The 18,036-nt window shown below is 35.0% G+C and overlaps 1 protein-coding gene across 3 annotated transcripts in view; it reads right to left on the bottom strand.

Moving 5' to 3' along the window:
- Positions 1-18,036, bottom strand: part of ARFGEF1 (ADP ribosylation factor guanine nucleotide exchange factor 1) — a 127,108-nt gene that overhangs the window by 15,436 nt on the left and 93,636 nt on the right. For all 3 annotated transcript variants that reach the window (XM_037505671.2, XM_054692203.1, XM_054692204.1), the window contains 10 exons: positions 10,395-10,435; positions 10,130-10,299; positions 9,641-9,792; positions 9,359-9,531; positions 8,434-8,594; positions 7,447-7,577; positions 4,049-4,178; positions 2,977-3,112; positions 2,756-2,894; positions 1,104-1,176 (listed from right to left, as the gene is read on the bottom strand). In XM_037505671.2, coding sequence (XP_037361568.1) covers positions 1,104-1,176; positions 2,756-2,894; positions 2,977-3,112; positions 4,049-4,178; positions 7,447-7,577; positions 8,434-8,594; positions 9,359-9,531; positions 9,641-9,792; positions 10,130-10,299; positions 10,395-10,435 — 1,306 coding nt within the window. The remainder of the gene's footprint in view (positions 1-1,103; positions 1,177-2,755; positions 2,895-2,976; positions 3,113-4,048; positions 4,179-7,446; positions 7,578-8,433; positions 8,595-9,358; positions 9,532-9,640; positions 9,793-10,129; positions 10,300-10,394; positions 10,436-18,036) is intronic.

Genomic DNA, 18,036 nt, shown 5'->3' with positions numbered 1-18,036 from the left:
TTTATAGTGACTGGGTACTTTTCTATGTGTAATTTTTAAAAAGCAATCTGTCAGTGCACAGCAAGAAATAATTCAGCTAAGAATGGCAGTGAAGAAAATACCACAATTCATTGGCAAAATCTAAGCAGTATGGAGGAGAAAAGCAAGCAAGCAATGGGAAATAAGCAGCAGTAGGCATCAAAAGTGTTGGCAGCAGCAACAATGGGAAGATAGTAAAGAAACTAGAAGCACATCTAGGGCAGTGGCAGCTCTGGAAGGAGTCTGGGAGGAGACCAATGGCCAGTCTTGCTGGGCACAGCTGGGCTCACCCCATGAAACCAAACATCAGGCACAGTCACTGAGTATTTAACTGTGGCACAGACTGTTTACAACAACTTTATATGCATTGTCTGATCTAATTCTCATCCCAAGACTCACTTTAACCAAAGGTTAAGATCTGACACACACACACAGATTTGACTTTACACAACCTGTAAACATGGAGGGCAGAGACTGGGGTAATGTGTGAACAAGTTAAAGAATGCCAAGAGTTCGAAGAGGCAAAGAAGGTTTTTCCCTTACAGTCTTTGAAGGGAATGTGACCCTGATGACTTCTTGATTTTGAACCTTTCACCTCCAGAAATGTGAGAATAATTACCATTGTTTTAAGCCACTAAGTCTGTGGTAATTTGTTATGGCAAACCTAGGAAACAAACAGACTGGGTGAAGGGTATATTAAAATTCTTTGTATTATTTTTATAACTTTTCTAAAAGGTCAAATTATATCTAAATTTAAGTAAGAAAATATCCAACGATATCTTCAGTCTGGCATGGAAATCTTGACATAATTTGGTACCTCTTAGAACTCTTGAAATCATCTTACTCTGTCTCAGATAATCTATACTATAAGATAAATTAAAATCCTTTTTCATAGCAGTTAAAGAAATTAATTTCAGCCATTTGGGAATTTTACCATCCTGAAAAATATGAGAATTTTAGACAGTAAATTTAATCTCTCCCTCCCCACCCTTTTTTTAAAGCTGGGCTCACATAAAATAAACTGGCCGATCGAAAAATTACCACAAATAAATAATTCAAAACATACTTCATTAATTAAAACTTACCAACTGTTTTTCACTCACTGGAGATGGAGGTGGGGGAACAGTTTCTCCAGAAGTGGGCCGCCAAGTCAAGAGCCTTTAAAATACCAAAATCAGAGCCATCACCGGGAGCATTTTCTTTCTTTGACTACTGCTAAGAGCAATTTGCTGAAAAAAGTCTAGCTGAAATACATATATATTTACTTCCAGAAAGCAATTAACCAGCAATTAGTATAAATAAAAAGGTACTATGGTCATCAGTTTTATAGTAAAAACCCTGTTTGAGAAATTTCAAAAACTTTAAACTCACCTTTTAACTCACTTTTCCAAAGTCAGAATGAAAAAGTTTGAGATTTCAATAAACTAAACTCTCTGGATTCTATTTTTGTTAAATGTATAAATAAACAAAATAAAATTTGAACCAAAAGAAACTAACTTGCTACCCCTGGATTAGGTGCTCAGGGTTGAAATGTGATTAAGGCTCATTTCTTGCTTGTAAAAAGCAAGTGCTCCGGGGAACAGGGCAGACATGGTAAATACATTATTTCAATTCAATGTGGAAAGGAGTCTATACAAATACTTTCTACTAATAATAACTGCAATAACTGCAAATAGGCCAAGAGAATTATTGTGTGTCTCTGTAGTGTAGTTCTAGTTAGAGATGCTTTTTCAGGTGTGTGTTCTTTTTGCTTGACTTTTCTACTGGTTATGATAGTCATAAAGGGATCTGCATGCAAATGTACATAACACATGTGAAGAAAAAATCTGATGCTTAAAAATATGGACTCATAGTTTTCAAATGTAATTTTGTGCCAGGGCACACACAGATGTCTACTTAATATGCTTTTTGTTTTTTTTAAAGATTTATTTATTTATACAAGCATTAGGTACAGTCAGAAGCGCGGGAGGGTGAGAGAATTCACCAGAGCCAGAGCGGGGAGCAGAACAGGCAGAAGGACTGAAGCACACTGCTGAGGGGAGCAGCGGGTGGCAGGAGAGGTCTGCGTGCCATGTGGGACCCTCACCCGGTGGCTGGGGATCGAACTGGCGCTGCAGAGGCTGCGGGCAGCTTCGCAGCCCAGTGCTCAACCGCTGCACCACCAGGGGAGGCCCTCTACTTAATATGTTTTAAAGAAAGAATCTACCTATAGATTTAAAAATTGTGGCTCTGAGGTAAAACTCTGTTGGTCAAAGAGCCCCCATAGTTCCTTTGGGAAGTTCAAGTCTATCTACAAATTAACTCAGATGCTATGAGAGCCACTGAGTGAGATTATGTCTTTGTTTTCCCATTAATGAAAACTCCTTTACAATTAAATTCCAAACTTATCCCTTAGAAAAAGATAACTGTAGATTCACAAATAAATTTTTCTGAGATTGCTAAATCTATAGTAATTGAAATATATGTCGAAATTACTTTTTTAATTTAATTAAGACCACATTATGGCTTGAGCTTCATAAAATCTTACAAAATTAGAATTTTGGGTGATTAAAGGTTTTATGAATTTAATTCAAGGTTATAGTTATGGTTTATAGATGTTTGATTTGCAATAAATACAAATTCATAGAACACTGAGATATTTTTAAAGTTTGGTATGAGCAATCACTGTCAAACGTTACTTTGTTTTCAAAATACAAATATATTCAATATACAAGTATAAAGTTGCATAAAATCTTACGCGTGAGGGATTGTGGTTTTGAAGATATCCAGCGTGCAGTTACAAGTTTTATCCCAGATTTCTAGGGTAAATTTTTCACCATTCAGAATAACAACATTCTCTAAGCAGTTTGTACCAGATCGTGCTAACTGCTCATTGTCTAGAAAAGAAAAGAGCAATTCATTTATGTATCATCATAGTCTCACTTAACACTCTGTGTCACTTATCTGGTATACGCCTACCTTGCTGTACACACCAATATAGCTGGGCAAAAATATCATCCAAAAGTACATCACTGAGTACTTCTAAATACTGGGTGAATACATCACAGATCGCATAAAGTGCATGATTACAAGTCGTTGTCATCCATTCAGCTTTCTAGGGGAAAAAGTCATCATATGAAAATCAGACTATTCATTAACTACTAGAATTGATAAAGAAATGTCTCCATATTTACAGCCTGTCTGTTTTCCTTTCAGAGCGCTAAATTCCCTCTATAGCGCTGCATTCACCTCGACTTAATAGCTATGTCCATTACCCTATAACCATCTCTTTGCAGAGTAAGTTTCCTGCACTATTTAATTATAAAAACTATTACCGGACTACCTTGCTATTTAACATTATGACTTTTCAAAAAATAAGCATACATAACAATAGCTGGCTTTGTTTCAGAATATAACAAGAGAAATAATGAGAAAGAAGAATGTATCCAAGAGTTGTTAGCATAGGTTAAAATAAAACTGACTTTTTCCTGACATATGGTTACTAGAAAACATTGTTAAAAGCAAAAAGGGTCACATAAAGTGTTATTTTCTTTATTTTCTCATAAAGAATAATTGCTGAAGCTTACATTTTAAACTACTATATTTAGGACAAAACGAGAAAGCTTTAAGTATCCTACCCATACTTCCTGAAATGCATACTCCAACTGGTTTAAAGATATTGAAAGATATTGAAAATAAATAAAACTTTTTATTATGTATTCTTTACTCAATTCAGAATAGTCACTGAGAAATATAAAGAAAGCTAGTGATGCTTACAGCTATGGCAATATTAACATGAGGAAAAGAAACTGGAAGTTCAACAGAAATACTTAAAAACAAATTTATGAGCTTAGTTAGCTCTATCTGCAAATTACATTCTTATTTATAAGTACATACTAACTTATTGTAACACCTTAAAATTTTCTTGTAATTTTTTTTCTGTTCAATGTGTTTAATTTGAAATGCTATAATGCAGTGGAGAAAGTAAGAGACAAAAATTTTGACTGGAGACAAAATTAAGACTGGAGACAAAAATTTTGTGATCTCTTACCTCTGTCTGCTGTTCTGGCAATTTCATATTGTCAAAGATTCTGAATACAATTCTAAATAAATCCTGCCACCAGTGTTTTTCATAAGTATGGCCATAAGTTTTCATTATTTCAAACATTACTGTTAAACCCCTAAAATGATAAAACATATTTAGGAAAACTGTAATACAAAAAAACATGCCACACCAGAATTCCCCAAGTGAAAAGTTTTTATAGTTCAAAGCTACTGAAAACAAAGTTTGAGCTGGTTTTAAAGTAACACAGTACTGAGTTTTAAGAAATTTAAATTGTGAGCCTCCCTGGTGGCATAGGGGTTAAGTCTCTAAGTCTCTGTGCTAACAAGCTATCACCAGCAACTGCAGCATTAGTTCAATTACAGCCAGGGATTTAACCCCACATGGCCAGTAGACCTCTCCTGTTTGCCCACTGCTCCCCTCAGCAGTGTATTTCAGCAGATCCACCTGTTCTGCTCCCCTCTCTGTGGTGAATCCTCTCACCCCCTGTACCTTTGGCCTACACCCCAGTTCTTGTATGCATAAATAAAATGAATCTTTAAAAAAGAAAAGAAATTTAAGTTGTGAAACAGGTTTCTTCAAGATGTTGCATTTACGAAATAGCTCCAAAGGCCCGAGTTGTAAGTTTTTTCTTTATTTTACTTTTCTTCCACTCCCACCATATCATTCTAGCAGTTTAAACTATAAGTGGAATTACAGATTGAGGAAGATTGTCATGTGAGTGAACATTCATTTTGTGGCACCATGGTCAAGGAAAAAAAAAAATGAATCAATAGCAGACTAAGAACAAATAAAACTTAGATTCTGGAAAATCTTCTCCAAAGAATTACAGGAAGTTTTAGCTAACACTATAAACCTTGTTCATACCATATTTGCAAACAAAAGAATTTACAAAACTAATACACTAAGCTATAAGTTCCATGTGGACAGGAGTCTGTTTCTTCCTGTATCCCAGACAAAGAGCAATGCTTGTCACCTAGGAGTCACACAATAAGCATCTGTTGAATGAATAAAATGCTTAGTATCATTTTCACTATCATTCAAATAAGTGTTAAAACTTATTTGAATCTTTTAAGACTGCCTTCCTGATGCGTTATTAGCTTTCTTGAAATTATAAAACCTTCATGTAACCATTAAAAAGATTGATCCTCTCTATACTACTTTCTTCTGGTAAAATAAAAGTACACTTCAGTCTAGAAAAGATTTTGTTTTTAACAATCTGATGGTAAGCCAGAACAAATTTTCTTTCAAAGGTTCCATAAAGACTGAGACATGATCTAGCTTTGCTGTTATGCTGCCCCAGACCTAGTACATGCCTGCCTGATACATAGAAGGTTCTAAACAAATAGTGAAATCACTGTTTAAAATGGTTAAGTTCACAATGGTTTATGTGATCCAAGAGATACCTCATGTGTAAAACTGGTAGAAGAAACTCCTATGGAAGAAACACACTCTCTTACTCAGGAGAAAGAACCCTGTCAAAATTCCATGTTTTTCTCTTAATGGAATAAGGCCCCTTCTTTTTCCATTTGCTGAGTTCAAAATCTATTGCCTCAGACTCCAATTAACTGGGTGCTAATTCCCATGTCTCTGGAATAGGGAGGTGTAGGAATTCGGTTTCTTTCAGGTCCCTAACGCAAATACAGACCTACAAAGGTTTCCAAGCATTCTTAACTGTTGAAACCTTTTAAAAAGCAATATATCAGTAACTAGTTTAGAAAAAAAGAATATTTGGGATTCTAGGTTATTTAACCCTAAAATCTACAGATTTTTCAGAGTATCAAATGTGAAGGTGGTCCATAATTACTGTGTTATACAAATTATAGTGTTGTATTGTTAAATATAATCTAAATAAGAGACCATATAAATTCTGGGGTGAGGTAGGAAAAATCAAAGCCACCACTCAACAAAGTTTATTCAATCGGCATGGAATATGATAGGAAGCAAGGCAGTGTGGGCCCTGACAAGCACAGGTTAAGGGGCTAAGAAAAGAGGCAGGTTTTGGTCAAACATTTCTATGAACAAACTGGGGCAGTGGTGGAATGCTGAGTTTACATGTTAGTTGCTCCATTGAAGTAGCTAGACATTTAAAATTTGTATATCTAGATTATTAACAGAGGCTACCTGAAATTTCATCATGTTCCTAAACAAGAATGTTGAAAACAATGCTTAATGCCTAGCTGCTAAATAACGTGGCATAGGGCTTCCTGATGGCGCAAGGGGTTACTTCTCAGCACTATGAAGCTATCCCAGCCACTGCAGCATGAGTTTAATCCCTGGCAAGGAAGGTGACCCACATGGCACACCAGACCTCTTCTGTCTCGCCCACTGCTCCCCTCAGCAGTGTATTTCAGTCAATCCACTTGCTCTGTTCCCCACTCTGTCTCTGGTGAATCCTCTCACCCCCAGCACCTTTAGCCTATACCTAGTTCTTGTATGTATAAATAAATAAATCTTAAATATATGTATATATATAAAATGTAGCATAATATTTTTGTTATTACTAAATTCTATGACAAATTCCAAGGTTGAGTTCTATTTTGTATTATTTATAGATCTCACAAAAATTTGTTACAACAAATCATAATATGAGAGGAAAAATTTCTTTGTATATAAATCAAATGCAATGTTGGTTGGGGGTGGGGTGGTTCTGGTATAGGAGGTGAAAAGGAGAGATTCACTCCTTCATTATATTTCATTATTGAATGATAGAGGCCTTCTGATTAAAAAAATCAATAAAGTTAATTGCCTACATGACTAATGATTATCTCTAAAAAGTAGGGATCTTTAAAAAGGGGATTTTGTTTGGGCCTCCCTGGTGGAGCAAGGGGTTGAGATGCAGCACTGTGGGGCTGTCCACAGCTGCTGCAGCATGAGTTCGATCCCCAGCTAGACAGGGAGCTACTCACACGGTGCAGCAGACCAATCCTGTCTCGCCTGCTGCTCCCCTCAGCAGTGTATTTCAGTCGATCTACCTTTTCTGCTCCCCACTCTTGTCTCTGGTGAATCCTCTCACCCCCCACATTTCTGGCCTACACCCCAGCTCTTGTATATACACAAATTAATAAATCTTTTAAAAAAAGGGGGGGTTGTTTAACATAAAATTGAACCCATGATGCAGCCTAGCACTTGTTGACAGGTATCAGGACACATAAATTAGCTATTTCAATTAGCAGCCAAAAATAGTGTGTGAGGAAAATGAGATGTACTCAGGACATTTCTAGTTACTTAATATTGGTTACAGTTAAAATCTGCCTATCTAGAAATTGCTATATTTGATAAAACACCGATTTACAGCCTTTAACTATCAAACTTGTGTTATATTAGAAAAGTTAACTTGATTATAATTTAAACCTCTCAAAATATTTATAAATACTGATTGTTACCTGGTTCTTACATCTAATTTGCATCTATTGATGATACAGGATAACTCAAATAGAATTGGGAACCATCCTCTCACCCACACCCTGTCTTCAGGTGCTACATTCATATCGTCGCTTGTGTATTCCTTGAAAGCCTTCAAGAAGAAAAGTTCAAAAAGAAAAATGAAGCACATACTTTCTAAAATTTTTCTTTATAAATCAAAAGCGAGCTATTTGAAAAACAATAATGATTTATAAAAAGATGAATATAACTGCCTATAAAGCGAACTGGACTTGAATCAAAAAAGGTGGTCTAAGTTTCAACTCTGACGCTTTCTGCATTATTAGCTAGGTTAAATCAGGTTTCCTTTTTTATCATTTAAATGGTTAGGAGATCATGCAGCCACTAAACCACAGTGGGAAAGTGTGAAAAGTATTAAGCATCCATAAATCTTTGTCAGAATATAGAAAAAAATCTTATTACTAAATCTATAATGCGCTATTTATCTTTATAATAGTTACAAGGATAGATTCAGATAAAGTTACAAGAATAGATTCAGATAAAGTTGGCAGGAAAGCTTGCCAATTCAACCTTTTACTTCAGTGCTTAAGTCTACACATGTCCAAAGACAGTCACTTCAGTATTACAGAACATGACAGGCAAGAAAGAGCATAGGGTAGCAGCTAAAAACACAGGCTAGCTCTGCAACAATGGACACATTTTTATGCCTAAATTTTTTACTATGCCTCAGTTTCTTTATCTGCATGGTGCTATAACACTACCTATTCCATACAGTTAGGATGATTAAAAAAGTTAACAGAAGTGAAACACTCAGAAAAATACCCAATACTCTCAATACATATTAGCTATCATTATTATAACTTGGAATCAAACACAGATAATTTCTGGGTTTACAGAAAAATAAATGCTTCATAGCCCCTCGATTCCCAAAGAAACTTAGACTGAAAGTAAGTACTCAGTAAAATTTTGTTCACTGAATGACATTATACCTGAGGTCTATCGGACACATATTTTGCACAATGGCGAATAAGTCGAATTGCTTCCATACTAGTGTCTGGAAAAGCTGCGTTGCATGCAAATTCAGATAAACATTTCACTGCATCCTGGAACGAATCAATGGTTGCTGGGAAGTGCTTCTCAAACACAAGGGCTAAAATGAAAAAAAGATATCAAAATAATTCTAAGTTTTCAATTATTCTTCATTGTACCCAAATTACATCCATCTCTAGATATAGCGCATACTTTTTAAAGGTTAAGGGTTTTTGATGTCCAATAGATAATGATTGAAGTCTGTCTCAACCATGTACTTGACCACCTTGAGCAGTGAGAACAGGGAAGCAGGTCTGTTTTATTTAAAACTAGCATCTCATACAGTGACTGGTACACAGTAGTGACTAAATCAACAGTTCTGCACCTCAGTTTAAGGTAATAGTTATAAAGCACTAATTAAAACACACAGTAAATGATAGCTACCACGTCATTATTCTTGATGGTGATGACAATGATAGATATCATTATCACCTTCAGACTGGCTTAATTTACATCCTTTGTATTTCATTCCACCGTTATAGTCAAAGCAGGTTGTGTGGTGTAGTGGTCAAAAACACAGGCTTTGCCTTAATAATTCCATGGCTCTAAATCCCAATTCCATTACTCACTAGTTATATACTCTTAGGCAAATTAAACTCACTGGGTTTGAGATTCCTAATCTATAAAAGCAAAATATAAAGATCTTTATCTCACAGAGTTGTTGTGAAGACTGAAAAAATACATAAAACGACCTTATAAAGTTTATCATATAATAAACATTCAGTAAATGTTAACTATAATAATACAATACTATCATTATCTTACACTTGAATTATCTTCTGAACATACTAAAGCTAAACTTGAACTAGTTAAAAGGATACTCACTAACAATGTGCCCTGTTGTTTGGAATGCAAGTTCCACTATGCTTTCATCTTGATCAGATGCAGCTAGGTGAAATACAGAGAAAATATTCTTCCATCCCGACCGAATGTTAGCAGCTTGAGAATTAACCATCTGTGCTATACATCGTACGACCATATCTCGAATTGTCGGAGACCTAAAATATTAATATAATTGCTTGGACATGCGTACAGATAAAATTCCCACTTTTTCCCTTCAGTGGAAAATGTGTTTTTAAAAAATATTTTACAAATCAACAAATATACCTATTTCGTTTCATTATATGTTCAAAAGGTCTTAAGAAATCCTTCTGGAATCTGAAATTAGCAAGCTCCCCTTTCTCTAAGAACTTCATTGACAACTGCCTCAAGGAGTCTACTGCAAAAATAGCTACATCTTCATTCGGATTACAGCCAACCTGTAATGGCAACAAAGATAAAGGGTGCTCAATATCAGCAGTGAAGATCTTAATTTTTTCATCTTTGCTTTAAAAAAAAACTATATAATTAAAGTACAGATAAATTCTAAGATTCTCCAAAAATGTACTAAATCATTTACACTATTTCTCAATAAGAAAGTCTATTTTAACTAAATTCTTAAAACCTAGAACAATCATTTCTAAAAAGAAAAAAAGGACTCAGTGTTTTCTAAATGTAATATAAAGATGTAATAAAAAAACTAAATAGATCATAAGAAAATTTTAAACTAAGAAAAAATATCACAAATATAAGGAAATCATACAATTACTGAAATACCTTATTAAAATGATCTCCAATAACTTCCCAAATTCGAGACCACTGCAATCTTATTCTTCCCATGTTGTAGTATGATATTTCTACTATTTTTTGTAAACTAAACATTCTTGGATGTGTAGTGGAAAGTAATTCATCCATAGACACAGCACAGAGCCAACGGACAAAATCCACTAAAATATAAAGAGATATAAATTTTCTTTAGCTTAATTTTTAAGTCTTTTAGACAAAAAGCCAGTTTGTAAGTAGAATAAAAAAATATACTTACCAATAGCATTTCCATCTAGCCTTGTAGACCCTGTAAATATTCTAAAGAAAAAAAACATAAATCAAAATTTATCAAGTTTTACTTTTATTACATCAATTCAAAAGTAAGTGACCTGGTTATAGCTACTTTCATCTGTTTTAAAGAAACAAGTCAGGTAGCCAAAATGATAATTTTCATCATATGGTTTAGTAACAGGTATCGCTTCAATATTTCTACCCTCCTTTGCAGCTAATATATTAGAGTAAGAAGATACTGTGATTTTATTAGATTTATAGACAATAAATATGAGACTCTAGGGGAGGAAAAATTTGTAAAGCTAATAATTGCCACTCTACAAAACAGATTTTTCAATTTTTTCCAATAACTAGCATTAAAGAAATTCTTAAAACATTCTACAAGCAATGTAGGTTGGACTTGAAAACTCACTTGTTAAATTACAAGTCATTTCATAAAATGTTATGGTCTCAACAATATTTTAATGAAGTCATGGTTAAACCACTTTTCTTAGGGTTTCAAAAGTTTAGAATTAAGCGATGCCATCCATCCTAGCGGAGCCTTTTTCACTGAGCTTGTTTACTGTATTTCAAAGTTTCACCAAAGGTTTCAGCACAAACATATCAATCCTCTTTTTTAAGTCTCCAGTTTTACCCATGTTCTTAGTGCATAACCAAAAGTTTGATGTTACTTCCAGGATGAACCAATACTTGCCAAATTAAAATGTCCCCATATGATGTACATGATAAAAAAGGAAACCTTAAGGGGGAGGTCAAATATTAAACTTAGATATAAAAACAATCAGTTACAGAAAGAGCTAACAACTGTGATAAAGTGGGTATTCATATAAGTGGGTACTCAACTATGATAAAGTGGCCTATGCATATACACTCAGTTAATAACCACAACTATTCTGTGAAGTCTGAACTACTTGTACTCCCAATTCTATAAACATAGAAACTGAGGCACAAAGATATTTAGTAACTTTCTCAGTCACATAACTAGTAAGTTCCAAAATCAAATTTAAATCAGGACAGTCAGACTCCACTGTCCATTCTCTCAACCACTTTTACTACATTGCCTCACACTTACCTAAACAAAACATCATTTCAACATTTAAAATATATTCCATTAAAAGACACATCCCCAAAACAAAGAAGTGAAGGAAAAGATGAACAGCTGGGACCACATCAAACTAAAAAGTTTCTGTGCAGCAAAAGAGACATTAGCCAAAACAAAGAGATACCCTACTAATTGGGAGAAAATTTTTGCACAAGGTATCTACAAAGAGTTGACACGAATCAACAAAAACAAAGTAAACAATGCAGTCAAAAAATGGGCAAAAGAGCTAAAAACATACTTCTCCAAAGAGGAAATGCAAATGGCTGACAGGTTTATGAAAAAATGTTCAACATCACTTGTAATCAGGGAAATGCAAATCAAAACTACAATGAGATACCACCTTACACCAATGAGAATGGCACATATTTTTTTTAATTAAATTTAAATTTATTTTATTTTTTTAATATTCAAAAAATTAATTTTTTTAAATTTTATATATTTTTACATCATTTTTCATTTTTGCGCAATGTATGCATTTTCATCTTGGTTATAGTCCCCATACAATTCCCACCCCCCTTGTTTTGATTCTACTCCCTCCTCCCTCCCTGTGGTGTGTCTCTGGTTTATAGTTGCTTGTTGATTTTGAATTTTTATTATAATTAGCCTTTTTCCTGGTCCCTTATTTAGGTTTTCTAAATTCCTGCTATGAGTGAGACCATCTGGTATTTTTCTTTCTTTCTGGCTTATTTGGCACATATTTAAAAAAAAAACAAACAGGTAACAACAAATGATGGCAAGAATGTGGAGAAAAAGGAACTCTCCTACACTGCTGGTGGGAATGCAAACTGATCCAATCACTGTGGAAAGCTGTGTGGAGGGTCCTCAAGCTACTAAAAATGGAGCTTCCACATGACCCAGCAATTTCATTCCTGGGAATCTACCCAAAGGACACAAAACATTCATTCAAAAGGATACCTAAACTCTTATGTTTATATGCAGCAATATTTAAAATAGGTAAGATATGGAAACAACCCAAATGCCCAAAAACAGATGACTGGATCAAGAGGATGTGTTATATATACACAATGGAATATTACTCAGCAATCAAAATAGAAAAACGCATGTCATTCGCAGCAACATGAATGGAGCTGGAAAGATCACGCTCCTCAGTGAAATAAGCCAGAAAGAAAAAGAAAAATATCGGATGGTTTCACTTACAGTAGGAAAATAGGGACACCAAATAAGGGATCGGGAAAAAAAACAATTACAATAAACTGAAAAACAAAATTAACAGGCAACTATTCTGCAGGGGAGGGGAAGGGAGAGGGATCAAAACAGAGAAGGGAAGAGCACAAGGGACTATGGTTGATGGTGTACGGGTGAATTGGTGGTGGGAATTTTACGGGGACTACACCTGAGAGGAGAAAGCATACATTGTACAAAAATGAAGACTGATGTAAAAAACATATAAAGTAAAAAGTTTATATAATAAAAAAATGCTGGGATTCAAAACTATCAAATTGAAAATAAAATAAAATTCACTCCAGTTTTATCCTACTGCCACAATCAAATATTTATAAGCATAGTCCCTTCAGTGTGTATCTATGGACCCTGACAACAAGTAACAAAACATGGAAAAAATGGAATAAAACCTGATTAACAAGATAACTCAGGATCTGAACTCCTGTTAATGGAACATCTTAAGAGTCCCAATATTAATCTGGTAATAGAGCAAAACAATTCAAAAATCTGGCTGAAAACAATCTGGGAGAAGAAATAAGAACACTAAAGACTCATTTAATTCAGTGGTTAGACTGGATCCAGAAATTAAAAATATAAATACAAAACTCTCACATGAAAACTGTTAATTATGAGTTATAAATGCCATTAGTTGATTTCTCAAATTGGAGTTATTTTCAAGGAAAGCAATGGCAAATAAAATTATACCAACCATAGAGTAAAAACTGATTAATAGTATATTAATAGTATAAGAAGACTACAGGAAAAGGACAAAAGAAACAAGAATTTTTTTGGGGGGAAAAAAAAACTGAGAAGGAAGAAAATGGCAAAGAATAAAGGAGTAACAAACAGAAGCAGAGGGCAGGAACAATAGAGGTCGGGCACACAGAGTGAGCAAGCGCAGCCTCCCTGACCCGTCTCTCAACACTTGACCCTTGATCTCCTCACAAGGAAGCAGCCTTTGATGACATAGTAGAAGGATGTGTGATCAACAAAGTGAACAAAATGTGAAAAAAGAACACCCCTTGTTTTCAGGATTTGGTGATGATCAGATGATAAAATCATGCAAGTGTGGCAAATATCAGACAACATTTACAATGATGAAGGAAGAAGTGTTGATCCAGTAGCACATGGGTCCTAGATATGTCTGTACGTCTTGAAAATTTTAGACTCCCCTTTTCCCTCTCAACCCAGATATTAATATTACTGTGGTTTTAGACAAGACTTTGGCTAACCTTCTACATTAGGTACCTTTAACAATGTTATTAGCTCAAACAAAAGGGGACATGTTTATTTTAATTGAAGTGACATTGGTTTATAACACTGTATGAGAGTCAAAAGAAAAGAGGGTATCTCCTAAATATTAACTGAGGGACTGGATTCAGCAAAGCCACAGACTTGTATTTACATTTTCTTCAGGAATTTTCTAGAAATAAGGATCTAAAGTAGCCAAGAAAGGGGAACACTGTGTGGGGTTATTTTTTTTAATGCTATTTTTCTTTTATGCATTTAAATAAAGGTCACAGTGAGTAAGGAATAGAACCAAGTGAGGTGTCTAAGCCATAAATAAAAATATTGCAAGATGTCCCTTTTATTCAGGACATAGGGGCGATCCGAGTCATACATTCCTACTCTAAAATCTTTTCATCTGATCTCTAGAATGCATTTTTCTATGTAATTATTCTCTACTTAGTTTTTTCAGTTAAGCCAAAGCCATATGTTTCTCTTTTCCTATAAATTTTCACTTGTTAGTGTATTTCCTAAGCTGTTTTATTATTATTCCTTTCCTTTCTGTGAAATGTTATTTAAAAAAACAATCTTGCAATCACAAAGTTGTAAAGATGAATGTGTTTACCTGATAGTTACATAAGGTGATTGTCCATTTAAGTTGAGAAGAGTGAACTCATAGTTAGTAATTGTTTTTAAAACTAAATTAATCCTGGAAAAGAGTTGTTCTTGTTTTAAGGAGTTAATCTAGGACCACTAGTTTGATACCATCTCTATTTTGGGTGAACTGTTTCTACTGCTGGCCTGTTACTTTCCAAGACTTATTGTGTAAGTAGTTATAAAGGATAAATTACTCCTTTATGCTATAAAAAACCAAAACCAAACAGAAGTAGAATGGATATTATATACAACTACAATGGAATAAAGCAACACATTTTCTCTAGACAGTGAAATGACAGAAAACAAAACCCACAGGATAGAGTAGTTTCATCAGCAATTAGATAAGTAGTTTTGCTATAGACTGTGTACTGTTAACCTTTCTATATGTTCATGGTGATGGTGTAATTTAGAGAGCATGAATTCTGGGAAAAGGTATTCAAATTCCTACTTACTTTGGTAGCCTTTGAGGGGTCACTCTATTTCTAGTATTGCTACACCAAAGATAAATCATATGGTAGAGCACCATGGATTGTAGAGGTACTTACAGTTAACTGTTACTGTGCTATGATAGAACAGCGCTACATTTCACAAAATCAGTCTATGAAATGTACTGATTGATACATATATATATTCCCTGTATGAAAAGGAAGGGTCTGAAGAATCATAAGAATCTTGTATGTTAATAGTCAAAGATATGCCTGAACACATGAGTAGGAAAAAAATGTGATGGGATAGCTTTGCTTGATGCACATTATGATAGCAAAGCAGCAATGAGTAAAAAAAAAAAAAAAAAGTTAACAAATGTGTAGATTCTGAATCAAACAAGCTTTAAATTACATGCAACACACATCCAGACTAAATTACTGTAGTCTGCAGTAATAATTTTCACAGTGAAAATATTGGTGTTAACATCTATCTTTTAGACCTAATTTTAAGATATTTATGAGAAAATGCAGTTGGGGCTGAGCTGGGTTATCTGATAGGTGACAGTGTGTTTCAAATGTGAAATGGGGTCAGTATAAAGCTACATCTGCTATCTTCAAAAATCAGTAACAGAATTACCGTGCCAAATACTGTGGGTTTTTTTTTTGTTTTTTTTTAATGTTTAGAGGTAAATCAATTCTGGACATAGTCTATCCCTGCAAAGTTTATTCATATTAATGAAGTTAATCAAGTTTAGTATCCCTACCAAATTCCTAACAATTCTAGTATCCCTACCAAATCCTAAGGAGTGGGATATTCCCAGAAAGGATCCAAATTTCTCCTGCATTCAATAGCACAGGACTCCTAATACGAAAGTAGACATAACAATCAGGAACAAAAAAAGGTTGCCCTTTACCACCACTTGTTTTCCTTAGTGGCAGAGGTTTTAGCCAGACCTATCAGCCAAATAGAGGAAAAAAAAGGCAATCCAACTCAGAAAGAAGAAATGTCTGCAGATGATACAGAATCTTATGCAGATGATATATATCTTATATAGAAGACCCTAAAGACTCTAACAAAAAGTTATTAGAAACTAAGTGAACATAGCAAAGCGTCCAGCTACAAAATCAACATATAAAAATTCATACCTCTTTGGAGAAAGGAGGTATCACACTTTCAAACTTTAAGCTATACTACAAAGCCATAGTAATTAAAGCAGTTTGGTACTGGAACAAAAACAGACACACAGACCAATGGAACTGAATAGAGAGTCCAGACATAAAAACCACACTTATATGGACAACTGCTGTTTGACAAAGGAGCAAAGAATATGCAATAGAACATGGATAGTTTGTTCAATAAATGGTGCTGGGAAAACTGGACCACTATGGGCCTCCCTGGTGGTGCAGTGGTTTAGTGCTGGGCTGCGAAACTGCCCGCAGCCTCTGCAGTACCGGTTCCATCCCCCGCCACCGGCGAGGGTCCCACATGGTGCGCAGACCTCTCCTGCCACACCCACTGCTCCCCTCAGCAGTGTATTTCATTTCATCAGTCTGTTCTGCTCCCTGCTCTGGATCTGGTGAATTCTCTCACCCCCTCCCACTCCACACTTCTGACTGTACCCAGTGCTTGTATAAATAAATAAATAAATCTTAAAAAAACAAAAAACAAAACTGGACCACCACATGCAAAAAAAATGAAACTAGACCACAACCTTTCACTGTGTACAAAAATCAACTCAAAATGGATAAAAGAACTGGACATAAGACCTGAAACCATAAAATATATAGAAGAAAAAACACTATAAGACATACATCGCAATAACATCTTTAAAGACTCATCACCCAAAGCAAAGAAAGTCAAGGAAAAGATAAACACCTAGGATTACATCAAACTGAAAAGCTTCTGCACAGCGAAAGAGACATTAACCAAAACAGAGAGACACCCCACTGATTGGGGAAAAATCTTTGCACTCCAGTCAACTGATAAGGTACTGATCACAAAGAAATACACAGAACTCACACGGACAGCTTGTTCAATAAATGGTGCTGGGAAAAACAAAAACAAAACAATCCAGTCAAGAAATGGGCAGAAGAACTTAAAAAGACATTTCTCCAAAGAGGAAATGCAAATGGCCAACAGGCATATGAAAAATGTTCAAAATCTCTTATAATCAGGGAAATGCAAAATAAAACCAGATTGAGACACCACCTTACACCAGTAAGAATGGCACATATCGAAAAAACAAGCAACAACAAATGTTGGTGAGAATGTGGTGTAAAAGGAACTCTCCTACACTGGTGGTAGGAATGCAAACTGATCCAACCATTATGGAAAGCTGTTTGGAGGTTCCTCGGTCTATTAAAAATGGGGCTACCATATGACCTGGCAATTCCACTTCTAAGGATCTACCCAAAGGACACAGAAACATTGATTCAAAAGACCACCTGTACCCCTATGTTTATTGCAGCACTAATTACAATAGGTAAAACCTGGAAACAACCCAAATGCCCAAAAATAGATGACTGGATCAAGAAGATGTGGTATATATACACAATAGAATATTATTCAGCAATCAAAAAAAGATAAACGCACGCCCTTTGCAGCAACATGGATGGAACTAGAAGGAATTCTGTTCAGTGAAATAAGCCAGAGGAAAAACAAAAATATCGGAGGGTTTCACTTATAGTACGAATATAGGGGAACCAAATAAGTTATCAGTGTTAAAAAATAACAGTACAAAACACAGCAAAGCAAAAACAGACAATTCTAAATCAGAGACATACTGCAGGGGAGGAGGAGGGAGAGGGATCAGAGGGAGGGAGGAAAGAGCACAGGGGACTGAGGTGATGGTGCACGGGTGCGTTGGTGAAGGAAACTCTATGGGGACTACACCTGAGGGGGTGGGGGGAAGCAAATATTGTGTAAAAAAAATTTAAAAATATTAAAAAGAAAAAAATAAAATATACATACTCAATAATAACAGAAAAGTTCATACCTTTTTAATAAACAGCAAACAAGCAGCAAAAGAAATTAA

This window comes from Talpa occidentalis, unplaced genomic scaffold (genome assembly GCF_014898055.3).
Source record: "Talpa occidentalis isolate TD23 unplaced genomic scaffold, MPIMG_talOcc4v2.1, whole genome shotgun sequence".
In the NCBI taxonomy this organism is placed as follows: Eukaryota; Metazoa; Chordata; class Mammalia; order Eulipotyphla; family Talpidae; genus Talpa; species Talpa occidentalis.
The sequence above is the reverse complement of the archived record's forward strand: the minus strand, read 5'-3'. Positions and strand labels throughout refer to the sequence as shown.